The sequence below is a fragment of the Drosophila innubila genome (genome assembly GCF_004354385.1).
Source record: "Drosophila innubila isolate TH190305 chromosome 2R unlocalized genomic scaffold, UK_Dinn_1.0 1_C_2R, whole genome shotgun sequence".
Classification (NCBI taxonomy): domain Eukaryota; kingdom Metazoa; phylum Arthropoda; class Insecta; order Diptera; family Drosophilidae; genus Drosophila; species Drosophila innubila.
In genome coordinates, this window is record NW_022995374.1 from 7,341,214 (window position 1) to 7,369,087 (window position 27,874).

The following is a 27,874-nucleotide window of genomic DNA, read 5'->3' on the forward strand; positions in this document are numbered from 1 at the left end:
CAGAAATTCTGCAAAAATTTAATAAAATATAAATAAAAAATTTAAAAAAAATTAACATACGGTACAAAAATTCCGAATACTTTTTTTTCTAAAATTTACCTATTTTTTTGGGTAGAAGAAATCGAGCCAGATCGTAAATTTTTACTGGATGGGCAACCCTCGGTTACCTCAACGCTCAGCTATCAAGCGTCCCCGGCAGTCGGCATTTTAATTGAATCAAGCAAACAAACAACATAAAAATGGAGGAAGTACAGGATTTTCAATTTATATTACCATTTCGAAATAGTGATTTACTTAATTCAGTGACCGGTGACCAGTTCTACGTACAGCAGATATACACTGCAAACGAAATACCTGAGCAACTACTTGGTAAGTATAACAATGCGACTGCGCGCCTGTATTTTAAATGTAATGATTTGTTTTTGTAATTCAGCTTGCAAATCAAAGGTTCACCAACGTGACCCTTTTTATATATTTGAGCACTTTGATGTCTACTTTTCAATATTGGAAACAACTGCAAATGATGCCGCTGCCATTCGGAATCTTATGCGTTCCTTCGATCTACTGTACCTCACAGTGGACACTTTGGGCGAACAATTGTCACCGCTGCTTAGTGGCAACGAGCCGCCATCCGCACATGATCGCGTGCGCTATCTGAATCTTACCAAAATGACACTGTTCTTAATCATCAACACGGTGAAGCGCATTGACATCGTTGTTCAACAGGTGCTAAAGGAGCAGCAGTTGAATCAGCAGAAAAAGCGCGGCAAACAAGATGAGGCGCTGGAACAGTATCCTGATTGGGATGTGAAGCGAGGAAGGTTTCTGGTTCAGCTTTATAATGTGATGCAGTTTGAGCTGGAGAAGCTCTGGAGTCCTCCCGTCGCAGAAGAGAATTTTGTCACGTAAATATTGCAAAAAGTTTTTTATAAATTCATGATATTTATAATAATAATTCACTGCTGCAGCATGATATGTGACATATGCTATAGAACTTTGGAGCTGGTACCTCAACGCCCTGATAATCGGCACATCATCGAAACACTCTTTTACATCTTTGGAATTGCCATTAAACGATATAACCATGCTATCACTTTTCCCGCGCGCACATTACAAATCTTGCGAAGCACGGAACATGCCGCGACGACAGTGGCCAATGGTATATTGTTGCTTCACGATAAATACGGCATTACCACAGTTTTCTCCATACTTATGAAGGATATTGTTGAGGGCCTCACACTGGACACATCCGATACTGTGGTGTCGCGAAACTTTTCCAATTTCCTGGCCGAGTTCTCAGGTATTGCGCCCAAGTTGATGATACCACACCTCTCCCAGTTAGGAGATGAACTTCTGGGCTGCGAATCTCATGTCTTGCGAAACTGTGTGCTACAGATCATGGGAGATGCTGTTGTTGGCGAGCTGACTTCCGAGGAGCTCAACGATGAAATGAAGGAAGCTCGAAACGAATTTCTTGATAGTTTGCTTAACCATGTTAATGACATCTCGGCGCATGTCCGCTCCAAGGTGATGCAGATCTGGCATCATCTTAAGGAGCAACATGCCATACCGCTTAGCTTTCTGATCCCAGTGCTGCGCGAGGCAATATGTCGACTGGAGGACAAGAGCTCCTTGGTGAGAAAGTCAGCGATTCAACTGATAAAGGCCTTCCTCGAGAACAATCCGTACTCGGGAAAACTAACGGGTGATCAGTTAATTAAGAAATACGAAAGGGAAGTCCAAGTAATGGAACAGTTGAACGATGTATTAATCGAAGAGCGCAAACAGGCGGAGAAACTAAATGAGGAATGGGAGTTAGTTATTCCAGAGCTGATGCCCATTATTGAACAGAATTTAAATGAGTGTAAGTACAGATATGAAATAACACTTAAGTAATTCAAACAGTTGACAATTTAAATCCAGTTCCAGAGCTGCAGTTTGATAAGGAGGAGGAATACGAAGAATTGGTAAAAAAGATTCTGCCGCTGCTCGTAGAAAAGAACTTCAAAGATGCTACAGTGCTGGTGAGAAAGGCAGACTTTGTTTTGGGCAACTATGAGCTTAGGTTCGTACTAAAAATTATATTTATGAGTATAACATAATTATATAAATCTAATCTTTAATATTCTTTAGTATACATCTGAACCTAGCGGAGAAATGTGTGTACTTTATATCATTGTTTAAAACCTTTCTTTCCATGGCAAGTGGCTACAAAGATAGCGTAAGTATATACTATCTTTTGGCAATAACCTGTTGCTCTAATCACTTTCTTTTATTTGCATAGAGCGAGGAAATGCAAAAGCAAATCAAAACCGTTGAATTTTTAAAGGACAGCATTGAGTTCTCAGATGTGGCGACTTCTGCTATGCCGAAAATGCTCGAAATGCTCATGTCGAAGACCAACACGGATGTATTCGAGGCTGTGGACCTGTTTACCACAGGCTATCTCTTTGGCATACACGGCACACAGACGGGCATGCAACGTATGTTGTATTTGGTTTGGTCATCCGACAAGGAGAAGCGAGATGCTGTATCCAATGCCTATCGCAGGGTTCTGTTCACCACGGATTTGACGGGAAGGGCCCACTCTATTAAGGTAGTGCAGAATCTTTCCAAATTCTTGTCCGAAATTGAGTACGGACACTACACAGCCCTGACAGTGCTAATGGGCGAGTGGGTCGCTGGTGAAAACGTCGATGCGCTCATTATTCAAGTATTGTTCGAGCGTTTCACACTAAAGCTGGAGGGAACCACGATGGACGAGTCCCGCTTGGCGTTGCAGTTGCTCATAATGGCCTCGCAGGCGAAGTCAACAATTGCTTCGGCAAATCGTGCTATTATCGAGGACATTGCCGTTGGAGAGCGTGTGAAACAAGATCCTCGCATCTATACTGGATGTTTACAGCTGCTGGTCAACAGCATCGATGCCAACAACAATAGCAAATACTATAAACGTTATGCCAGTGATGCCAAGTTTGTGCAGGATATAACGAGCTTGTTTTTGGCCTTTTTCGTTCATGCCAAACTGCCTGAATTTGATGCGCTGGCCATGAGCATTTTTGAGTACTATTATCGCATGTGCCAGGCACCGGATGAGCTGGCCCAGAATGTAGTAAGAGAATTGCTTAAACGCTTCAATGATCAGTGGCTGGTAACTACAGCGACCGCCGCCGATGAGCCCGCTTTCACGCAGACCACAGACATACCCTATTCACAACCAATGCCCATGTCGCAGGAACAGTCGCAGAGACCGTCCCAAGTCGCTGAAGGTCCGATTCGTATGCCAGTTTATCTGGTTGCGCGGTTTGTGTTCTGCGTGGGTTACATGACCATCAAGGAGATGATTTTCCTGGACATGGATGTGTACAATAATATGAAATATCGCGAGGAGCTGGCTGCTCTCGAGGAGAAGAAGAACAAAAAGGATGCGGTGAGCGCACTGCGACGACAGACCGTCTCTGCCATGGAGGTGCGGAAACGTTTGTCGGGCGTGGCCGCAGAGCCTCAACAGGAGCCCGATGACGACTTGGTGGGTGCCACGGCAGAGGATAACATTGCCGAGGAGATCAATGCCATTTGCGAGGATATGCTGCTATACGATCCGAACGCACTGATGTCCAAAATATATCCGATTATCATTGATATATGCAAGCGACCTGGCGAATACCGGGATCAGCAGCTTCAGCAGTCGGCGACTCTAACGCTGGCGCGCCTGATGACAGTCTCCTCCAAGTTCTGCGAATCAAATATGTCATTCCTAATGAATATTCTCAATTTGACCAAGAACTTGAAAATCAAATGCAATACAGTTGTGGGCTTATCCGATTTGACCTTTCGGTTCCCCAACATCATCGAACCCTGGACGGGACACTTTTACTCGCAGTTGCATGAGGAGGACACTGAGCTGCGGCTGACAGCCGTAAAAATGCTTTCTCATCTCATTCTGCACGAAATGATACGTGTTAAAGGACAGATAGCCGACCTAGCGCTGTGCATTGTCGATGAGAGTGACGAGATTAAAAATATAACGAAACAGTTCTTTAAGGAAATTGCTAACAAAGCCAATATATTGTATAATGTACTTCCCGACATTATCTCTAAGCTGGGTGACATTAATCTGCATCTGGAGGAGGAAAAATACCGCACGATTATGCGTTACATACTTGGACTTGTTCAAAAGGATCGCCAGATCGAGACGCTTGTGGAGAAGTTGTGCCTACGCTTTCCACTCACTCGAGCGGAACGTCAGTGGCGTGATATTGCCTACTGCCTCAGTCTGCTTAGCTACAATGAAAGATCCCTCAAGAAGCTGATTGACAATGTTCAGCACTTCAAGGACAAGGTGCAGGTTGATGAGGTTTATCAATCCTTCAAGCTCATCATCAGCAGCACCTCAAAGCTGGCCAAGCCGGAGCTAAAAACGGTTGTCACCGAGTTTGAGACGCGCCTTAACGAATGCCTGCAGGTCACAGAGCCAGGAGCAAATCCACAATCTGAAAGTGCTCCCACTGAGTCGCGGGTTAACAAGACAAAGACTGGAAGACCAGGTGCCAAACCACAACGTGGACAAGCGACGGGCAGGGATGCAGGTCCCAGCAGCAGGCGTAGACAAAATGCCCGGATTAAGTCCAGCTCCGAGGAGGAGAGCTCCGATGATGAGGAAGCGCCGGTTGCACGTCGGCAGGCGGCACAGCGGAAACAACAGCGACGAAGACAGAAGGCTGCCTCTCCCGAATGAAGAATCGGAATGGAATCGGCGAATATGGGCTATCGCTTGAATAATCGTATTTTAATTATATTTTTATCTGTAAAACTAATGGAAAACATGTAAGATTTGAATCTTTGAATCCCCCATCACTTAAGTTAACGTATTTTAATAATATTTTTATCTGTAAAATTAATGAAATATATTATAAGATTTCGATCGGTCTCTTCCGAATGAAGAATCGATGGAGAAGCTAGCCAAGATTCAATCCGACAGATCGCAAATACGATCTATCACTTGAATTAATGTATTTTAATAATATTTGTATCTGTAAAACTTATAGAAAATATATAAGATTTGTATCTGCGAATTTTCTGAAACCTTTCCTGAAAGATGCTGACAGATTGTACACACTGTTTCCTCTATTTATATTGTATGGGCGATGTGTGTGAATGTTGCACTAATCCGCTTTGCAGCAATTCATAAATTCCTATTGAGTTCCCGTCTATTATATTTTGAACATCGTTTAATTTTAATCCCCTTATATTGTCACTTTCGTGGAACCAGCTCTGCAGCCGTTAGGATTTGTGGAGGCGTACTTTGGCTTTTAAAGCAGGTAGACAACACAATCTCAGGAATTTCAACTCACGGCAATTAGTGATTTATTTTTGATGACTTTAAATTGATTTGTTGAATAAACATATATGCAGAGTGACCCACTTAAAGTTTAAGTACTTTCAACGGCCAAATTTTTTTTTCAAACTTAGGGCATGTATTTTCAATAAATTTTAATTTCTTCAAAATTTTAAATATTTTCTTTTACAAGTTTCGAAAAACTCTATAACTATATGCCGAAATGTCTTTTTATTCTTTGTCTGCTCTGATTGATGCTGCATCTAAAGTCTTATCATTTTTGACAATTTTAACTTTTTCCAAAATGAAAGATTTTGTTTTAAAACTTTGAACTCGTATAACTTTATTAAATCTTACCCGATTTTGATAGGAAATGCATATTTAATGCTTGACTGCATTTTAAATTGTTGTTATAGCTAAATTTCTTAACTTAGGAAACTTTAAATATTTGCCAGAATCTATTTAGATTTTTCATGTAGCAAATGGCAACAGTTGGTGAAGTATCCGTGAATTTCCAGCAAAAAGTTAACTGTTTAAGGCCGTTAATTTAATTATCAACAAAACAAGTACGCCTCACAAGATAAAAGAAGTCAAAATATTTTGTAATCAGATACACAGACTCAATCAGAGACGGAGTCCCAGTCAGACACGTGTGTTCTGTGTGCTGCCCTGGCAACGGGGGTGGCTGGGTGTATGAAACGGCAACAGCGACGGCAACGGAGTCTGCAACATATAACTACAGTATCAATCAACAAATCAACGAGAGCTGAAAAATAAAGTCTGTCAGCCAGTCAGACAGCTGCCACCCCCAGAGGCAGTCATTGCTCTCACATAGAGAGTCTCTGATTCCGTCCGTTGTAAAAGTTGCGCATTTTGCCGTGTCGGTTGCCAAGCGCCGCCCTCAAGTCGAGACTGTTGTCAGGTGGTGTTAGAGGGCCCACCACCACAAGGACCAGACGTTGGTGCCATTAACATGCTCATTACATGCGTCGAGACTGCGATGAGGATGCGGATGACGATGAGGATGAGATTGAGGCGCGTGTGGGACGTGTGCGAGACGCACGCGCGCCCAGCAGACTGTAGACCATGTAGACTGAGCCCATTATCTATAGCTATTAGCATTAGCATTAGCGGGTTTACCTGTCGCCGCGGATTAGTGCCGTCTGCTTGTTGTTGCGGTCAGATTTGGTTAATGGGTGTGTGTGTGTGTGGACAGTAGTTATTATTATCAGGTTATAATTACAGCTGAGTAGGTAAAAATATTCATTAAACATCAATTCATCTAAGATATTTGTATTTTTCATATATTTAAAAATTAATAATTATAATTAAATTGAAAATAATTTAATAGAATTTATATATATAATTTTTGCACATTTCGATTTGATTTGCATACGCGTTTGAGCCGAGGCCGGTTCTAAATTCATCTATATTTCAATCGCATTCATAGTACTTATATTATAAGTACTACATTAGAATCTAGTTACGTTCTCAGCTCGACCGCTCTAAAACTAAAGCCTAGCTATTTACACAGATCAATATAGTTTAAATAATTATTTCCTTCTCTTATGGAGGATTCACAAAAGTTTGTGCTGTTTATCCTCTATCTCTTTCTCTATTTGTCTGTCTATCTCGCTCTATCTCTCTATATATATGCATACACATATAGAAAAATGCCAAAGTGCTCTTATTTGATGATGAAAAATAATTTATTGCTGTTGCTGCTGTTGCTGTTGCTATTGTTACTGTTGCTGTTGTTGCTGTTGCTGTTGATGATGGGTTCCCAATTGCTGGTGTTTCAAAAGTAAAAGCTTTCCGGATGCTGCTGCTGACGTTGACGTAGCGTTGCTGGCCATTCGCACGGCATATTGTTGTTGCTGTTGCCGTTATTGCTGATGTTGTTGCTGCTGGCGGCAGCAGCAGCCTCCAACTAGAATCATAAGTGCTGATACTCGCCCATATCATACATGGGCATGGCACCCATGACGCTATGCAGATGCGAGTAGGCGACGGCGGCAGAGAGCGGCGGCATTTGGGAGGCGGCCACAGCAACTGCTGCAGCTGCAGCGCTGCTCTTGCTGGCTGCGGCCGCCGCGCTAGCAGCATGTTGCTGATGCTGATGGTGTTGCAGACTTTGCTCGGAAGCAACATGTTGCAGTTGCTGCTGATGTTGATGTTGATGCAAGCTGTTGCTATTCCCATTGCTATTGTTATTATTATTGTTGCTAATATTGTTGTTGTTGTTGTTGTTACTGCTGCCAGGCGATTGTTGCTGCTGATGTGAGTGATGCGAATGATGCGGGGCAGCGGCATGTTGCTGCTGTTGTTGTTGTTGTGCGCTTTGACTGGAAAGCATGTTGCCCTCCATTTCCGAATCGCTCGATGAGTCCAAGTGTTGCTTGTCCGTCGAGCCGCTAAAATGAGCAAAGTTAAAACAATCAGTTAGTTTCAAGCAAAACACTTAAAAATCATTTTTAATTGAATAAAATAATACGTATTTAATATGTGTTTATCTAAAAATTATATACCCCAAGAACACGATACGGTTCCGAACCACTTCTTTGCTTCGAAATATTTTAAAAAGAAGTAAGTATACATATTTTATTAAATTAAATTAAGGCTCGAATTATCGAATCTCAGCTTCTTCTTTAAAATTTTGATAAAAGAAAATCCCTCCAGATAATTCCCAAAATAAATTTGCTCTTTTTTGGTTTTTTCAGTCACTCTCACTTTCGTTAAAACTCTTCTCATTATCACACATTTCATTCGCTCAGTAACAATAACAGCAAAACATTATAGACATAATGCTGTTGTTGTTGTAGAAAGTAATTGTAATTCTAACGATCTCCACACTCTCTCATCCCTCGGAGTAACTGTCAAATGTTGGCTCCAACCAGATGTTAGAGACGTCAGCGTCGTTTAAATTAAAATGTGTCAATTGCCACAACTAATTTACTGCTGTCAGCAACAGCAACAACACACCCACACTCGTACTCAGCATTTTTATATATTTATAAACAAATGACAAATGACAGGGCGAGCAATTGAAAATAAAACCGGAAGGAAATTGTCTGCTTGAATATTTTTACTCCCAACTCTAGTATTTCTATAAATGGTTTCAGTTTCATATTCCGCAGTCGTGAGTAAGAGCAGTACAGCACATACGAAAGGTGTTGCTGGGTTCACGCACACCCACAAGTACAGATAAACAAACGCAATACACACGTAAGCACACACACATAAATAATTGAGAGAGGGGCAGCTCTCTCAGTGCATTCCCCCAGAGCGCCGTCGCATCTGATTTCAGTTATTTGAGCTGCGCATTGTGCATGTGAGTGTATTCCACTGTGTATGTGTGTGTGTGTGCGTGTAAGTGGCTCTCGCTCGCACCTTTGATCAAAAGTTAAGCAGCTTGACTTTTATTATTTGCGGCTGATTCTGTAAATGACTTTCAAGTGTCGTTTTTATCGCCACCGTTTGCTGGGGTGGAAGCGAGAGACTCGCTGCTGTTTCGGCCCAATTCCGCACGCACCGTTGGGAATTGAAACACGAAGACTCGCAGACAGACATGCATACAAACAAATATATATATGTATATATGTACATGTGTACGTATACGTACACACTTGAGTTTCAGCTTCGGCTTGTTATTGTTGTTGTTGATGTGTTGTTCAATTTGTTAGTGCTAAACTGTCCTGACATTTTAATGGCTAATTCACTGGCAATAGCGATAACAGCAACAAACAGCAACATCCACTGGAGGAGGCACATTTGAAATTCGAGCAACTGACATTATCGGCCCAGTGCGAGTGTGTGTTAATCTTAATCTTGTCGCGAATCCCAATTGCAAGCAGCGCGCACCCAGAACCAGTTAAAAAAGCTAACAAGAAGAGAAAAAGAAATACAAGAAAAAAACAAAAATTGATGACAACGACATCGACAAGCGGCGATTGAGGCGACAAGGGTCCAGCAGATCCATGCAAAACATTTAAGCGCACACTCGACAAATTTGTAGCCAGAGATCATTGGAAACGATCTGCCAGATCAGCCACCTTCCTCATACTCTTGCTCTTTTGCTTTGTTTGACCCATTCCCATTCCCATTCCCACTTCCCATTCCAGTTCCGTGCAAGTTATTTGCTGACTTGCACGCAATTCAATCCCAGCCTGTTGCCCAGTTGCAGACCTGAAGATGCCACCATGGCCACATACGGCGCAGTCGCAATCTCACCATCTCGTAGTCGCAGACTCAGACTCAGATTCTGACCAAGTCCAAGACGCAGATGCAGATGCAGATGCAGACGCAGACTTGTCGGCATCTCGAATGGGCAGCCAGCTGTTCAGCATTGGCGGCAGTCATGTAATTGTAGATGCAACTCGCAGTTGCCACTTGCAGCGCTTCATAATTGCCATGCTGTCCATTTCTTTCTTTATTTGCAGCCTGTCGCGGATCTGGTGACTGGAGAACACTTGGCTACCACTTTGGGGGTGGCCTTGTTATTGAAATTGAAGTCGTTGATAATACGAGAATATGTGGGAGGAAATAAGACGCAAGGCAACGTCAATTATCACAGGATCATATGGTCTTCCTACAGTGTAGGATCTACACATAAATATTTATAGAGTCGCTTATGAATTTAGTACTTGAAGATGATTATCAAGCGGGTTCCAAAAATTGCTAACAACCCAAAGGACATATTTTTAGGTATTATATGTTCCAAAATGCACTTTTGATATCCACAGAGCGAAAAATCGCTGTTTCAGATCAGAGATGTAATTTTTTGGGATATATTTTCGGATTAACAAAAATCAGCTGCTAAGAATAAATTTTAAATGTTAAAAAAGTTATTATCTTTTGGTATATCTTATACAAAAAATAAATTACTATTAAGTGTATTAAAAAAATTGAATTCAACTCAAATCAAATGTAATTAAATCTTCACAATTTAAAAAAACATTGGTAGGAAAACTTAGTTTTTGATAGAGACGGTTTTACGAATGAATTCTTTCTGTATAAAATAATACATCTCACTGATAAACATAGAGGTGCTCGTGAGATTCGAATGAACTCAGGAACTATCAAATTTAGATATAAAAAATTTGGTATATATGTACATAGGTTCCAGTTATTCAGAAATATAACTTATAACTTCTTCCCTTTGATGTTAATTTAAAAGTACAATCGTGTAGATTTCGATATATATTTTTTTTGCAATGTCTGATTATTAAAGGATATACTGTGAAACTTTAAAAGGACGTGAATTGACATTGTTTGTTCCCAAACAAAATCAATAATGGGATAGTAGGAGGAAAGACCCACCCACAGATACAAACATAGATCTATATGCAAACAGGCTGAACAAACATAAAGTTAACCTCAAATCGAGCAATGGCCGAAATGTTCGAGTAGCTATGGCCATAACCATGCCCATGCCATCCATAACCATCCCCACCCCGCCCCTAGTTATCCATGCAGCTGTATAGTACACAGTCAGACCAGTCAGTCGAGCGAGACAAAAGTGGGGAGCAAACAAAGGACAGCAGCATATATAAACAATGATATCAAATTACCAGCATTTCATAGTTGTTGGCTTTGCTCGCTGCTGTCTTTGGCTTACTGCAACACTTATTAACACGGCCAGAAAGCAGGGGAGACACAGACAGATAGAGACAGAGAGAGAGAGAGAGAGAGAGCGAAAGAGAGAGAGAGGGAGGGAGGGAGAGTGAGAGAAACCTACTTTAATGGCATGTCCTTATATCTTCCTATATACTCATATTTTCAACTGATTGCATTATAAAAGTCTTATAAAGTAAGCTTCGCCTTCGCGGTAGCTGCGACCCAAGGACAATCCCTCCATGCTTTGGATGTCACATAGAGTTTATAAAACATACAACAACAACAACAATCTTAACTTGACCGTGTCTGGCCAAGACTTTTTTTTGGGTTCTGTGTGTGTGTGGTCCCAACTGAAAGTTCTTGGACTTTTGCTTGCTGCTCATTGATGAGGAATTAATTTTTACTTGTTTGCTCAATTGATTTTTCAGTTTTAAGCCACTTTGTTGTTGTAGTTGCTGTTGTTGTTGCTGTTGATTATTGGAGCTGCATTAAGCAGATTCATTAGCTTGGCAATAATGCATGATCGGATTATGTTCGACTTGGCGAACTGAGGAACTCTGACTGCGAATCCCTGAGGTTAAATTGACAAGAGACGACACTATGGCACTAAAAGAAGCCCCTATCTTCATACATATATAGAAATAGGTGTATTCAACTGATCAGCACTTTAAGGGAATCTTATCACGCAACCGATCTGCTGTGGCATGCAATTAAAAAGCAACAAAATTATTAAAAACTGTCAAAACAAAGCGCAGGCAGCATTAAATGCGCCACACGCCAACAAAATAAACCCAAGACATAAGATAAAATATATTTTATAACGATGACAACGATGACTTTTCGTTTAATCGTTACGATCTACACGGAAATCAGAGATTGAGAGAGAGAGAGAGAGAGAGGGAGAGAGAAACTGAAACCGAAAGCGAAACATAGTTGTAGACAATGGGACAATGCTTAGGGACAATTCCGACAACAACTACAACTACAACTAGACAATCCGATGAGAAGCGAAGCTGGAGTTGAACCCGCAACATGGCTAAAACAAACAACACTAACAACACCACACAACACCACACACCACACACATGCGTAAATTAAATGATAATTTATGATCAACACCTTTTCAGATTCTTCTCTTTCTCTCTCTCTCTCTGTCTCTGTCTCTCGCTGGGTATGGTCAAGACCCAGGCTGGAGCACCGTTTAGCTGGGTGTCCTGCTGCGCACACGTCTCGAGATTTGTGTACCGATCGCGCAATGCGATAACTCAACCTGTTCGTTGATTCCCCGCTTGGACCTGGATCGATCGTGATCCCAGCTAACCAACTTGGGGTTCAGTTCACTGCTTTTCTTCTCTTCTCTTATTCTTGAAACAGCGTTTCATTTTTCCCCACTGCGTGTGTATGTGTGTGTGTGTGTATGTGTGACTGTTTATTTGTTTTTACGATTTATTGGCTTATAATTTTTATTAGCAATGGAATTTCTTGGAAATCCTGCTACGATCTTCCACCATATGATGTGTCGTTGAGATTCGACAAGAGTCTCCCCCTCCAAACGCTACCGGCTGTTTTCTTTTTTTTTTTTTGATTTGTTTTGACTCTCGTTCCACTATAAACTTATCAGGGATTGTTAAACCATAAACAGCTGATGGATCTAAAATTTGAAAAGCTCGTGGCAATTTATAGAAGATCAGCAATATTATCTCTTTTCTTTAAAAGAGCTTTATACACAATAGAGAAATTGATTATCGGATATGCCACTTGACCAATGAACTTGTAGCTCTACAGTTTATTTTATAAGTCTTAACACTTTTTTAAAACCTTAAGCGGCTTAGGCCAGCTACAAAGGTAAACTTCAACTTGTTCCAAGTGAAACCCTAGAAATTTCAACATTGGCATTGAGAAATGTGTCAAAAGAGAGGAGAATCTCTGAGAAGAGAGAGAAGGGTGCCACTTTTTACATTCATATCGATAAGGTGGTCCATAAACTGCACTCTAATTATAGACGAGGCAAATCACTTAACACAGGGCCCACCCGATAAGTAAACCACCCCATTCTAAGAGCAGAGAAGAGGGGCAAAAAAAAAGTGAGCAAAGCGCCTTCGATTGAGGTCTCAGTTCCATACCGGTCCATCATCACCAACGACATCATTATCAGCGCCATCAGTGGCAGCTAACTCAACTCAACTCAACTCAAATGCGTCACGGAACTCCAGAAACGGGAATGGCCGGGAAAAAGACCCACATAAAGATGTACATATGTACACTGATAGAAAAAAATGTTCTAAAATTAAGATTTTGGTCTTAAAACTACGAATTTTGGTCTAAAAACATTTTAAATAAGACCAAGTTCTTGTTATAAGAATCTTCTTAAAATTTAAGTCTAAAAATAAAAAAAAAATTAAAAACAGACTATTTAATTTTTTTATATACATATTATAATCATTTGAAATATATAAATGTTATTTTCACTGTGTTTTTTGCTTGTAACGAGTGGGATTCGAACGCTACTACGGTTGTCTTTTAATAAAATATGTCATATTTATATTTTCCTAACAATTTAAGATTTTTATTATTGTATTAAGAACTTCAATTCTTTAGATTCATATTCAAAGAATTACTAATATGTTCTTAAAATGGTCTTATTTTAAGAATAAAATATTTAAGATGAATGTTCTTGAATTTAGAAGTTATTCTTTTCTTCAGTGTATGTATTCATGTGTCTGCGAGGGGACAGCACAGGAAGAGAGACTGGAGAGAGACATACATATACATATGTATATGTATAGCAACATACAAAAGCGTGACAGAGACGGGCAAAAGCGCAAAATACATAATAATAAAAACAGAATGTACAATAAAACGAATAAAAATGAATAACGCGCTGCGACGACGACGACGACGGCGACGTCAACATCGACAGCGACAGCGACGACGACGACGACGACGACGACGGCGCTGAGGCGAACGAATAAAGAACACACGCACATTTTGTGGTAACCTGATACTCTTTCCAGCTACCCTCCAGCCAACCGTGGCATTCGACGAACTCGAACTCGAACGCAAACGCAAAAACGATGAGCCCTGAGTTGCCCGAGATCGACATACATACACACACACACACTCATACACACTCACACACAGTTGGCAACACAATAATGCACACATTTAGAGAAATGAGCAGCGAGACAACGGTCTGCAACTGGGACTCCGACTGAGGATGAAGGGGGAACTGCCAATGGAACTGGAACTGGAACTCTTCTCTCTCATCTAAAGTAGTATTAAGGTTTTTATTTTTTATGTTGAAAATCTTGCGGTTGCTTTTCTTTCTGCATTTCATTGTTATAGGTCGGATCGGGACATCGGGACTACTTTGATGAAGGTGGTCTGGCTGATTGAATCCTGAAATTGTTATACCTCTCAACTGTCAATAAACTTCATTATTCTGCCAGTCCATCTAAAAAAATTGTATCTTTCATCTCATCAAATTTTAAATGATAACAATAAAAATTTTAGCAATTATTATATTTATAGAGGATTGTTCTAGCCGAACCTATATATTTATAGAAATAAGTGTAGTACTTTTATAAATTCTCCAATACTATCTTTGATTCAAAATTTTGAATAAGAAAGAATTTGAAAAATCCAATGAAATATGATATGTTTTATAACTTATCTTAATCAATGTTAACAATCGCAGAAATTAACTGTTTTTCTTTATTCCTTGATTTCTTAAAACATTTAAATTATTTGATAAAACATCCTTACTTTTGACTTCTAAAAGACAATGATGGACATAAAAGTTCGAATCTTATTACAAATATAGCAAGCTATAATAAAATATTATAGATATGTTGCGTGTTTATTGTTTACTTTTAGAGTTCCGACTTTCGGCTAAATTCTGTTTAATCTCAGATCAATGTGAAGCTGTTCGCTTTTACAATGTGTCCTTGGCTGAGAGTGATCTTCAGCTATCTAGTAGGCATTTTAAACATGTTCAATAAACTAAATTATTGCAAATTGTGATATTAAAAAAAAAAAAAGGGAAACCAAAATAAAAACTAAATTAACTGTGAAGATGCGTAAGATCTGGAAAAAGCCGTTGCACAAGCGCAAAGTCGTACGTATTTGGAGCTGACGACATTTAAGTATCTGTCAGATGCGCATTTCTTATTGGAATTTGCATTTCGCTTACAGTGGGCAAACATTTCGTGGGCGGGTCGCTTAGTTTACTACATGCAACCTCTTGTGGAGCACTTGTTCGATATTTGGCTGCAACAATTGCCATTTCCCACAATACTCAAATGCATTTATACATGCGGCCTGCTTTTCTTTCTACTGCTCCCGATTCTATATCCGATGATGGTTCTGGGCCTCTACTATGCCATCTTCCAGTATGTCGGCGAAACGCATTGGGATCTTGTATTCCCACAAAATTGGGATTTGCTCAGCGCTGCAACATATTTGTGGCACTTTCAGGTCACCAACAAGAAGTATCTGCTCTTTGTTACAATGTACATTGAACGATATCGTGTCATTATAACGGCTATATCCTCAACTGTTGACTATATGCGAATGGCATTATGCCTTGTCTTTGGTTAAAACATTTGCATATCTATTAGATAACTAAATCCAATATTTCAAAGGTTTTCGGTTATTACAAAACTGTTCAAAACTTGAGTTACTTCAACAACCATTTTAAACTATGCTTACATATTTTTTTCGGACTATTTCATTTTTTTTATTTTTGTATTTAATGTACCCCAAAGAAAGAAAATAAATAAATTTTATAAAAAATTTACTTAATGTAGAACTTGTAACTTTTTCAAATTATTATGTTTGTGTTTATAGTATAGAGTTTAAAAATATTTGTGATCTGTTATTTATTGACTAAAATTCTTTATTGAGAAAAAAAAAATGTATTTATTTTATGAATTTTGTTAAAGGTCTTTTTAGAAACTATTTAATGAATCATATAGAATATTACAATAATCGTTTAATATGCAAATTATTAAAAAATTTGCAAACATTTTGAAGAACCTAAACTCAACTCAATTCAACTCAAATACAAATTAAGTCATAAAATTGATATGTTTCTTTAAAGGTGAAATTCAAAGGAGATTCTATGATAGCAACAATTTAACAAACTTTATTTTATTTATGGCTGGTTTTTGAGTGCAGCCATAAGTGGAAACTTTACGTATTTACGTGTACTTTAAAGGCCAACTAAATTGAAGCATATGCTGGCTTATATGTATACATAGGAGGATTCACTGTACATACAAAAACAAATGGCAAAACCAAAACCAAAACAACAAAATGAAAAGTTAAAGTAGCAGCGCTGAGTTGTTGTTGTTGCTGCTGCTCGACGCGGCAACAGCCATAAACATATATCAGGTTACCAGCAACAACAACAGCAATAACAACAGCAGCAACAACAACAAGAACAACAACAGCAACAACAACAAGAAAAATAATAATAATAATAATAAAAAGCAGTGAGGACACTACATAGTGCAAACTATCGTAGGTATTGGGCTGACTATACGAGTATCATGAGTGTATGTATCTGTGAGATACTTTTGTCAGCTGCATATCTGTATATCTGTTTATGTGTGTGTGTGTGTGTGTGCAGTGCGGTTGCTACGGCGGCCAATTTTTATTTTTATTACGACAATTTTTCGCTGTTATTATTATTGTTTTTATTTCGTGGCTGGCACAACGTGAAATGCGAATTGTGAATTGTGAATTTGAAGTTCTTTTGTGCACTTTGAAGTAACTGATATACCGTTTAGCCTAATGGCTCAATGCGAAGATACGATCACAACTTGGTTTCGGCCACTTCAAAACCCAATTCCATTTCCATTTCCATTCCCATTTCCAATTCCAATTTACATTTCACTTTTTTGGCCAATGTTTGCGCTTCACATGACTTCTGACAAACCGGCGGCGAGTCGAGAGAAAGATGAGAGATGGAGTGTGAGAAAGAGAGAGGTTGAGGTTGAGAGGGGCAAACAAAAGGATGCCTGAAAGGATGTTTAATATTTGAAAAGTTGCCTATCTGCAGCTCGGCATCTGAGCGTTAAAGGAAACTCAGAAGAGTTTCACAAATGCACAAATGTTGTCCTATTTGCTTAAGCGGAAATGCAGATGTTTCTTTCTTCTTCGACGTTGTCCTTCGGCAAGGACTATGCATTATAGCTTTAGTTAGTGGCCATGTCTGCCACACACATGACAATGCGCCTATGAAAACAGAACAACAGCAATAACAAACGTATCTATATGGAACAAGATGTTAATGAATTTGTCAGTGACATTTCCATATTTTACATTGCACAGATGAGTGTATATAATATAAGTATTATTCACATTAGTCACATGTGGCAGTTTTTTACGTGAATAACGGCCGTGTCCTTGACACTAATTAACCAACCCCCCCTCCCCAACCCCTGCCAGTCTCCACCCACAATAAAAAGCCACATCTTGGCCTTGTTTTAAAAGCCAAGTAAACGTCGTCAGCTTTTGTAATTGAAATTGAAATGTTAATTCATTTCGCACGCCCAAATAATTTATATTAAATTCACAATTATAATACATATGAGAACATATGTACATATATACATTTTAGTTTCTGTTAATATATATAATAAAAAGCAAAAACTTACTCTTTATGCTCGGCGGCGCGATCTCTTTGTCGGCGATTCTTGAACCAATTGGAAACCTGTAAATTTGTAAAAATACAAGAGAGGCAGAGAGTTAAACGAATGTAATGAATGTGCGCAAGTGAATGCCTAAAAATAGATGAATACATCATCTCAAATTCTGTTTTCTATGATTAATGACATGCAATTAACTCGTACGAGTGAAATTCTTCAAGAATTGCAAATGAAATATGTCAACTATTCATCTGACTCGACATTGTGATCGGACTTACCTGTGTCGTGGTCAGTCCCGTGGCCTCAGCCAGATCCCGTTTTTCCCTCGGCGACGGATACGGATTGTGCGCATACCAGTCTCTCAATACGGATCGGGATTTCTCCTGCACATAACGAAAGTACAAAAAGTAAACAAACACAATATTAGAACATTTGAAACAATCAATGATTGCACAGGGAAAAATTCTGGATTCAGGAATAAAATCACTCTTTAACGGTTTTAAAAGTTCAGTGACTGCGGATTTGCTTAAATCAAAATTGAAATACTAGATTCAAGCAAGGTTTTTGGTTTTTTTTTTTAATTTTATTTTTATTAAAATCAAGAATATTAAGCAAAAAATTTGAAATAATTTTTTTTTTTTTGAGTAGAATATTTGAGAAATTTTATATAGATGAATTATGAACTTAATTTTTTTTTTCTTATTTATCAGTAAACAATTAAATTAAACATTTTAGAACTGTCAGGTTTTACTAACTTAAATTTAATAACTTTTTTTGATTTCTGTAACTCTCATTTTTATATAACAGTCAATTTAAATAAATTACAAATGAGATTCAAATAAATTTAAATTTGAGTGGAAATTTAACTAATCTATTTAAAGATTATGTTTGATCGTTTAGATTAGTCGATGGTTTAAAGGATTTAATAACTTCTTTACACAAAGAAGTTTATTTTTAGCAAATTTTTTGCAGTAAAAACAATGTTTTAAATTACCAAAAACTAAATAACAATTGAGAAATTTAAATATTTTTGTCTGCTTAAATTTAAATAGGTTTCAAAGTAAAAATTTAACTACTTTAATTCGAATTTTCATTACTCGGGAAAATGCTTTTTCTAGTTTGGAATTTACCCTTAAATAAATATCTATACATCCCATTTTTGATTATTTTTTTGTGTACTTTTTTTGCTACCATATGTTTTTAATCAATTGAAAACCCGCACTGATAAAGCACAAGTGTAAACAGTGTCGGTTAGGAAACTAGAGGGAGTCCACAAGGAGCAGTGAATATGCAGGAAAGGAAAGGAAAAGGAAAAGAGAAGGCGTTGCCCAGCAGTTTACTGTGACCGCTCCCGTTCTGGTTACCGCATTGAGAGGTGTACTATGTATATGGGATGTGCGGACATTACTACGATTTCATTTTGTGCCCTTTGTTGAGTGAAGTAAAAGTGAATGTAAGGCAAGGCAAACGGAAGGAGCAAAAGCTGCAGAGAGCGAGAGAGGCAGAGAGAGGCAGAGAGAGAGAGAGAGGGAGGAAATTTGTTTGATATATGTACTCACCTTAAAACAGTAGCTCGTCTCCTCGCCATCCCAAATGGTGCGGGGCAATGGAAATTTACGACGAACACGATATTTGCCCACGGCACCCAAAGGTCTTCCGCGCAGTTTTTCGGCTTCCACGTAATGCGCTACAGTATAAAAATTTCGGGTTAGTCCTGGACATAGAGAAAGAGTGTACAAGGGAACGGGAGGCAGAGAGGGAGAGGGGAGAAGAGAGAGAGAGAGTGTCAAGTGGAGCGGAGGTAGATTGTCTCACCTTTCAACCACAGGGCTTGCAGCTTGGCGTGATTCTGGGCCGAGAAGTGATGATGTTCGAGCAGCCGGTACAGCTCCTTGTACTGACCACGATGGAATGCGACGACCGCCTTGGCCTTCAGCACAGATTCGTTCAGTTGCAGTTTATCACATTGTGGCAGCGACCAAAGGAAGCGACCCAGTCTTTCGATATTGCCCGCCTGTTGCAGTACCTGTAAATATAGTAGTTCCAAATATACACTGTTAACAAAAAATTGGAATCTTAAATACTTAGTAACAGCCAAATTCTAGCATGAAATACATAATGATTAATATATTAAACAGGGAGTAATTTATATAGTTAAGTAAATAAAGGAAAGAGGAAAATTTTCTTTTTTTTCGAACTATTTTAAAATAATAAATAATTTTTAGTTTTTTTCTTTATCTTAAAATGTATTGCTTTAAAATTAATTATTTAAATTTAATACTATGTATAAATGAATTATAGATGTGTATCTAAAATCTTTTTGAAATTGGCTGTGGCTTTTTCGAGATACGTTAAGTTTTATTCATGTTACAAGAAAATTAGTTAACTTTGTTGTGTGATGTAAACCAAAATACAGTCTTCAAAAATACTCAAAAAAAAACATAATTTATGAATTATTCACGTAATACTGTTTTTTCTTATTTTAAACTTAATTTCATTTGGATTTTATTTTTTCTCATAAAATTAAGAATATTCAATCTAAAAAATGAGTTGAAAACATTTTATTTATCAGTGTAGTAGTCTATCTATAGATATTATTATTGGCCGTTATCTCACCTCACACACACAGGCCACCTGCTCCTGTGTGAAGCCGAAACTGGGCAGAGTTTCTCGTCCGGCTGCGGAGCCACTTCCACCTCCTCCACCTCCTCCACCGCCTCCACCTCCATTGCTGCTGCTGTTCAGGTGCAGTCCAGTGGCAGACACGCCCCCATTGCCGCCCACTCCCACACCCACACCCACTCCGCTGCCATTGTGCGTCAGCATATCGAGATTATTATTGTTATTGCTTGTGCTATTGTTATTGTTGTGCAGCGCCACCACCGATCCGCCCAGCCCCGTGGGGCTGTAAGGGGGCGTGTGACGGGCGGTGAGCACAGCAGCCGCATTGGCCGCAGCCAAGTCGTAGAAATCTGTGGCGGGATGTTGTAGCATATTCTCGGAGTGGACTAAACCAATCCAACCCAAGCCGGAGGGAATCAGATTTCCCTCTCCTCTCCTCCACTTCTCTAATATCTTATCTCTATAAATGGATGATCGCCGTAATCAGCCAGTTGCGGATGTTGGAATCCTCGCTAGCTGTTCACCTAATTCATTGATAATCTAGTCAAAGTTGTGCTGTCTTTGGTATTTGAGCGCTGCAATTAAAAAGAGATTTAAGTTATTAATTAAATATAGAATTTGATGTTTTAATATGTAGATATAAATTAAAAGTGTGCGCAAAATTATTTTAATTATAAACATATTAAATTATTATAATTTTTTACAGATAATTACAAATACTGCATGTCGCAAATTTGCGATCTCAGAAGACATAAGATCTAAAAGTATCTAAAAGTAAGTAAAAAACTTAATTTTACTAACAACTTTCCTGTTTTTTGACATATTAACCAGTCAACATTTCTTTTTTTTAACACTTTTACATTTTTACTTTGTATTATTTGTTATCATTTTAGTTTTAATTTTAAATTTTAATTTCAAGGATATTTTTATAATTTTAGTTTAACTTAAGTCAACTGTTCTTAGTTGACACTTAATAAATAAATAATAAATCGACATTTTGACTAAATTTTGTAATAGTCTTAATACTCTTAGTATATCGTATACTTAGACTTAGATATCATAGCAACAATCTTTTGAAAATTGCAAGGGTACCAAATCTTTCACAATGCGCAGATAACATATACTTTGATTCTTGTTGTTTCTTTTGAATTATTTAGCGGAATATTGATATATTTGGTTGTATGGTTTATAGACCCCAATTTGCTAATGATCTCAACCCATTTCTAACATTGAGCTATTCCTAGGAGCATTGCCCAACCCGATCAGGGCATTTGGGTCTCAGGACGCAATTACCTTGCTAATTGGCAGCGATATTTCATATTTTTATTGCCAACATTTTGAATGTTTTGTTTAGCATTAAGTGAACGATAATTGAGACACATAAAACTGTTGAAATTGCCATTAATGAAAACTGAATAATTTCCCCAATTTTCCGCATTTATGTTAAACAAAACAAAAAACATTTCTATACAATTATGAAATATTAGCAGAACTCATTACACATACACATATGTACAATGTACACACATACATACGTATTTGGACCCCATGTTGTCAAAGTCGATTAGTCAATTGGTTGATTAGCTAATGGAACTATACCAGGTGTGCATTTGGTTAGCATTCGTTGATTTTTAATAATTATTAAAGTATGGTTTGTCTATATTCTCAGTGCTGATGATGATGATGTCGATGGTCTCAACAGAAATAAACTTTTACACAATATTATTAAATGGGGCGAATGGTTTTCAATCTGTTCTGTTATTGCTGATGTGGAAGATGTTTCTAAAATTACCAGCGTCGCGACGCTGCATCTCTGCTTACAAGTGGCAAGTGTATCCCTCAGATACTCAGATAGAATATCTCTGCGAAAGGTCACTGCATAGATACTTGTAGTTTGCGGGGGCCCAACGCAAAGTTTGTGTATCTGAAAGATACACGTATTCAACAAGATACCAGAGATTTGAGATCTAAGATCTCCCCTTACCCAATATATATATATTTATATATATATACATATGGTAAGTATATATAACCGAACTCACAGCTCGTGCACCTCGCGTATACGTTTTCAAAATCGAGGCAACTGCGCCGCAGCTATTCGAGATATTCTTGGATCTGTTTTCAATTTTCAGCTTCTCTCTCTCACTCTCTCAGTACCGCTCTCCCTCACTCTCACTCGGCACGGCGTGAGGCAGATTATATATACAAATGATTTCGTTTTGCCGTTGCTGTAACAAAAATACCAACGGGGCAAGTTGCCTGCTCTTGAGTCATCGGCCTAGAAGATTGCCCGATCTTCCCATTTGGCCAAGCGTCAGATATTTTGGCTTGTTTTTTGTATTTGTAATTGTGTTTGACGCAAGTAAACAAGCAAAATTGCGAATGTGAAACGAAATACGCTATACATTTTCAATCTGTTTATTATAATATTTTAGCTAAATGCAATCTTCAAGTGAAATAGTTGTTAATCAATTGTGAACAATTAAATGTATCTAAAGAATAAGCTTGGCTGATTTGGAAAGTGTTTTTGAGAATGTTTCAGCTAGTAGAGATCTATGATAACTATATTGAAATAGTTTTAAAGTATCTTTTGCTGTCAGTTGACCTGCTTACAAGTATTTCAAATAAAGTAGCTCATAGATACAATCCGCAAGTTAATGACATCTCGATATCAATCGCATTCATGAAGATGCGCCACAGCAGCAAACTTAAAGATACTTTATCTGATCGGAAACGGCTGCTGGCAGTTGTTGTTGTTGTTGCTGCTCTTGGTTTTTTTCTTTTATCAGGTTTGTGGCATTCAAATAAACTAAAACTGAATTTAATTTATTTTCAGCTCGACTTACACATTCTTAATTTACTTAACCAACGCGTCCATTCGAACGTGTTATCTGTCAGATTTTCGATTTCTTCTGTTTGCTCATTGTCTATTTCCATGGGTGTGTGTGTGTGTGTGTGTGTGTGTGTAAGTGTATCTGTGTGCATGCTTGACTTTTATAAGCTTTTAATTTGAGTGTTATTGTCTTCGCTTGTTTTCGTTGCCTGTCAATTTAACTGCAGCGGGAGCGTGCCTCTATTCCCCCTCCCCCTGCCATTCCTTCTTCCCCCTTCTCTCTACCTCCCCCTCCCTCAGAAAGTGGACACCTTGACTTGGATTTCTATTGGCCTCTGCTCGCGTGTTTATAGAGTTGTATGCTGTTTTGTTAATCAAATCAAATCAAATCAAATTAAATTGCATCTTTTGTTGCCTTTGCCCAATTAGTTTCTAATTAAAGTCGAATGTAATAAAAATGTTTTAGATTTTTCATTTTAATTTACGGCGTATTTGCAGTGATTTGTTGTCCACAGCTGAAACCTGAGATGCAAAGATACTTTAACCTGTTGCTCAGCTGGAGTTTTAGGAGATTCTATAGAATGGAATTTTGGAAAGTTAAGATACACTGCGACACGTTTGAGCTTTGAAACTAAACTGATGCGGATTCTTGGGCCAGGTTCCAAGTCGTTATTAAAGTCGTCAGTTATCGTTATCGTTATCGTTATCGTAGTCGTTGCCAAGTGCATTGATTGCGGTACCATCCGAACCCAGAGACGAGGACTGTTTTAGCGCTGAAAGCGAATTATCTGAAATGGCGTCTGTGTTTATACAATGTAATCGACAAATTCAACAATTCAAAGCTGTTGTTGCACATTTTCTTCATTTCCACGAAAGTAAACAACATGAAAAACTGCAGACCAAACTGACCAAAAGCTTAGTAATCGACCAATGCACTTGTATCCGTGAGATACATGACAGTTTATTGCATTTGCTATTTAATTGCCAGCTGTAAACAGATTAAAAAGCAAAAAAGCAAATATGTAATGAATGAAATTTGTCAACGTAATGTGCTGTGCTGAGTTCGCTGGGGCGTGGCCAGACCGACTCAAATATATCTGTATCTGTATCTGTGCGCTACATTTGCCCTACTCTTGCATTTGAATGAGATACAAACGCATCTCACAGTCCGCTCGCTGCACACGAATCTAAATTGACCAAACAACCGCCCAACGATTTGTATCTCTATCTTTTGAATGAACAACTTGCACGCAAATTAAGGCAAAATTTTCAACGCAAGTGCGTAAAATGATCAAAGCAACAAATGCTATGCTAACGTATTATGAATTATTCAGCCAACATTGCATTCGAAAATGTATCTACTGCATCTCCACCAAAAAAAAAACACCAACTTCTAAAATCCAGAAAATTCATCTTAAATATTTTGTTCTTAAAATAAAACCAATTAAGGACCATATTAATAATACTTGAATAAAAATACAAGGTACAATACAAGACAATACAAGAATAAAAATCTTAAATTGTTAGAAAAGTATTAATATGTACAATTTCAAATGAAACAAATAGTTTTTTTTAATATAACTTTTGTATTCTATGACTTAAATTTTAAGAAAATTTATTCTCATATTAAAAAAAATGTATTCTTAAATTAAATACTTGGTCTTATTCGAAAGGTTTAGAAAACCAAAATGTGTTTTCTTACTTTAAGAATGATATGTTCTCGACGCATTTTTTTATACCAAAATTCTTAGTTTTAAGACCAAAATCTTGATTTTAGAACATTTTTTTCATCAGTGTATATCTCTGCAGTTTCCCTTTGAACTGAAGTTAATTTGTATCTGTGACCATCTTATAGATACCGGCAACAACTGCGCCCATTTCTACACTAGATAAATCACAAGATGACGACAAACACGCGCTGGCCAATAAATTGGAAGGCTGTTTAAACGTTCTCGATTTAAATGCTAAACCGTAAAATCGAAATGCTAAAAAGAAATATTAATAAACTATTCGCATGCAAACGACGGAACGACAACTGTTCGACACCCACCCAAGAAACTTTCCCCAAATGACAAGGAGAACAACAACAACAACAACAGAAACAACTACAACTACAACAACTACAACAAAAGAGGCTGTAGACAGTTAATAATTTTCGCGTTTAACCGAAAATTTGCATGATAAAACGAATTTTTATAAATAAACAAAGGCATGGCCAAAAAGTATCTCACGGATACTACAAGGCTCTCACAATCTCAATCTCAAACTCAATGCTCGCTGCTCTATGATGTGATGAATGAATGACAACTGAAATGGGAATGAGAATTGCTGCATGTTTATTTGTTCGGCGTCTAATTAAACCGAAAATAACAACAACAACAACAAGACTAAAACTAAAACCTACAAATGGAATTCAAATGGAATCAGAAACCGAACCGATTCGATCCACTTTTCTTTGTGAATTTCTCACAATTTGCATTATTTGTTTGCATTTGAGAAAATTTTACAAAATTTGTTGAACATTTCTTAAGCACCTCTGAAGAGAGGTTATTACAATTTTATCACGAATTTTTGAACTCAAAAAGAAAGAATATTATAATATTATTTTTGAAATATTAATTTGCTTATTAAATATGAGTTGTGTTGTAATAAAGTTCTGTTTTAAGTATAGAATGAATCATTTTGTATTTTTTGTTATCTTATTAAAGTCTTATTAACAATCGACTGCAAACAGGTTTATCATACTAAAAACTGCATTATTTTTAGTCATAAAATTCGCTTACAATATACATTGTATGTATTTATTTATGAAAGTGTATACAATCTTCGATAGATCAAATGCATTTGTTCTCAATTGTTTTTCATATAATTTGCTTGCATTTTCTTTTCAAAAATATAAAAGGCTTTTCGAAAAGAAGCAGAGAAATTCAAATCTAAGGCAAGTGTCAATAGTTGCAATAAGTGAATCACAATTCACTTACATTAGTCATTGTATAATCATTAACGCAGCGATTGAATATCATAATATTGCACAATAAACAATACTTTGTTTGTTGTCATTGATAAATATAAACAAATTAATTGAAGTTACAGATATTCGCATGAAATTCAGTAAGTTGTATAGTTTATTTTTTGTTTTTTCTGTAAACTATTACAAATATCATTTATAGAAGATAAGCTGTCCATTCGATATAAACTCAAATTTAAATTGACCGTCGGCTGCTAACTGATAACTCACCTGTGTATCTTTATCTTATGTATAAGTATCTCTATCGCTGATGCGTATCCGTATATCGATTGATTTATCTGTTGTGCTTCTTTTAGTTATTATTTTGTACATTTGCTTTGATTTGTATTCAGTTGTCGATTGGCGAATATGTTAAGCCACTCACACACACGTACACTCACACTCACATACACAGACACACTCACTCACTGAAGTGTGTGTGTACAAAAATAACTGCGACCGCAGACAAGCAGCGAAATTTTCATACGCACTGTTAGCATAAACACGTGTTGCAATTCTTAGCAAAATTTTCCGCTTTCACGACTTTCATAAATTGCGTACATGGTTTTCAAAACAACAACATTAACAACAGCAAAACACTAGAGCTAAATTTGAACAATTGATTAGACTTTTTCAGTGGCTGTCGCCGATATTTATGTTAAATTTGTGTGCGCACGTTTTCGATTTATGCGAGTAATATTAATTATATGCTCGAGTTGTATCTATTTCTATTCCACAAAATAATCTCAACTCTGTGCGATGTTGACTTTTGATTTATGCATCGCACATTTGTTTATTGCTATTGAATTAAAACTGTTGCCGGCGGTGCCGTCGTTGATCGCACACGAGCAACTCCAACAAACTGTAAACTACGAACTGCGAACTGCGAACAGCGAACCGAACGCGAGCAACGCAAGAGAGAAACTGAATACTGAGCATTGACGAAAAGAAGGGAAACACAATGGCCAACCAGCCGAACGAGCGACGTGCTTGTATTGGTGAGTGTATAGTTGTGTGTGAGTCGAATAGTGGTTGCTGCTCTTAGGCGGCAGCGAGAGCGAGAAAGCTGACTGACGTTGCCAGCGCAGTGAATGTCAAACTGTTGTTGCTACTGTCTCTCTGCAAATAAACAAGTCTGTGAAATTGCTCAATTAGAGTTGTACTCGAAATATTAGCACTTTTTTTTTTAAATATGCACTACACTTTTAAATATTTATTATATGAAATTAAAAAAATTGATTCCCTAATTATTATTTATTATTTATAGTTTTATGATTTAAGTAAATTCAGCCCGCGTTCTATGTTTTTGAAAGCTTCAACTTAATAATTATTATAAAACTACACTGAAACATTTTAAAATATTTCAATGGTTTTTTGAACCGAACCTGAACCGATAAAACCGAGATATAGAACCATACACCGGAATGATTGTTTCGAACCCAATACCGGAAGCGATATTTATTTCAGTTTGATTCCCTTATTTACTGTTTTAATGTTACATATTTTTTTATAGAAGCACCGCCTTTTTTTCATCGTCAATAAATAAATAATAAAGTAAATAATCACTAAAGTTATAAATATGGTTAACCGTGTCAATTAAGCTTTTGATTCATAAAAAGCGTAAATAAGTAGTAAGCATTATTTTGGACGCCACTGTTAAAGAACTCTGCACGCACGCTGCTAACAGCATCTGTTGCTCTTTGGAGTTTTACAGCCACTGTAAACGTTTGGTTGAAGAGACAGCAGTGTGCGAGTGAAACAGCAAGCAAACAGGTTATATTCTGTAACTTGCTTACACTTACTGC

General features: G+C 37.7%; 3 protein-coding genes across 3 annotated transcripts; 2 read left to right on the plus strand and 1 right to left on the minus strand.

Annotated features, from left to right (window-relative positions):
- The first annotated feature begins 149 nt into the window (after positions 1–149).
- On the plus strand, positions 150–5,075 carry LOC117785294 (condensin complex subunit 1). Its single transcript, XM_034623237.1, has 6 exons — positions 150–369; positions 434–905; positions 969–1,864; positions 1,924–2,065; positions 2,134–2,221; positions 2,285–5,075. Exons 1-6 carry the CDS (start codon positions 240–242, stop codon positions 4,736–4,738), a joined length of 4,182 nt encoding a protein of 1,393 aa, XP_034479128.1. The 5' UTR covers positions 150–239; the 3' UTR covers positions 4,739–5,075.
- Positions 5,076–6,902: 1,827 nt separating this feature from the next.
- On the minus strand, positions 6,903–26,962 carry LOC117785228 (protein sine oculis). Its single transcript, XM_034623149.1, has 8 exons — positions 26,947–26,962; positions 26,301–26,674; positions 20,224–20,804; positions 19,423–19,633; positions 19,167–19,294; positions 17,886–17,990; positions 17,617–17,672; positions 6,903–7,752 (listed from the first exon to the last, which is right to left on the minus strand). Exons 3-8 carry the CDS (start codon positions 20,599–20,601, stop codon positions 7,275–7,277), a joined length of 1,356 nt encoding a protein of 451 aa, XP_034479040.1. The 5' UTR covers positions 20,602–20,804; positions 26,301–26,674; positions 26,947–26,962; the 3' UTR covers positions 6,903–7,274.
- LOC117785229 lies at positions 14,914–15,705 on the plus strand. The gene is made up of 2 exons (XM_034623150.1): positions 14,914–15,071; positions 15,149–15,705. The coding sequence occupies exons 1-2, from the start codon at positions 15,030–15,032 to the stop codon at positions 15,551–15,553; spliced, it is 447 nt and encodes a 148-aa protein (XP_034479041.1). The 5' UTR covers positions 14,914–15,029; the 3' UTR covers positions 15,554–15,705.
- Positions 26,963–27,874: the final 912 nt, after the last annotated feature.

Bases quoted from the DNA above. Each gene is read 5' to 3' on its own strand.
- LOC117785294 (XM_034623237.1), top strand. From the start codon at position 240: ATGGAGGAAGTACAGGATTTTCAATTTATATTACCATTTCGAAATAGT. The intron at 2,066-2,133 runs GTTCGTACTAAA...AATATTCTTTAG, and splicing joins TTGGGCAACTATGAGCTTAG to TATACATCTGAACCTAGCGG. The intron at 2,222-2,284 runs GTAAGTATATAC...TTATTTGCATAG, and splicing joins CAAGTGGCTACAAAGATAGC to AGCGAGGAAATGCAAAAGCA.
- LOC117785228 (XM_034623149.1), bottom strand. From the start codon at position 20,601: ATGCTACAACATCCCGCCACAGATTTCTACGACTTGGCTGCGGCCAAT. The intron at 17,991-19,166 runs GTGAGTACATAT...CGTTATGTGCAG, and splicing joins AGACGAGCTACTGTTTTAAG to GAGAAATCCCGATCCGTATT. The intron at 17,673-17,885 runs GTAAGTCCGATC...ACAAATTTACAG, and splicing joins CGGGACTGACCACGACACAG to GTTTCCAATTGGTTCAAGAA.
- LOC117785229 (XM_034623150.1), top strand. From the start codon at position 15,030: ATGCGTAAGATCTGGAAAAAGCCGTTGCACAAGCGCAAAGTC. The intron at 15,072-15,148 runs GTACGTATTTGG...TTTCGCTTACAG, and splicing joins CGTTGCACAAGCGCAAAGTC to TGGGCAAACATTTCGTGGGC.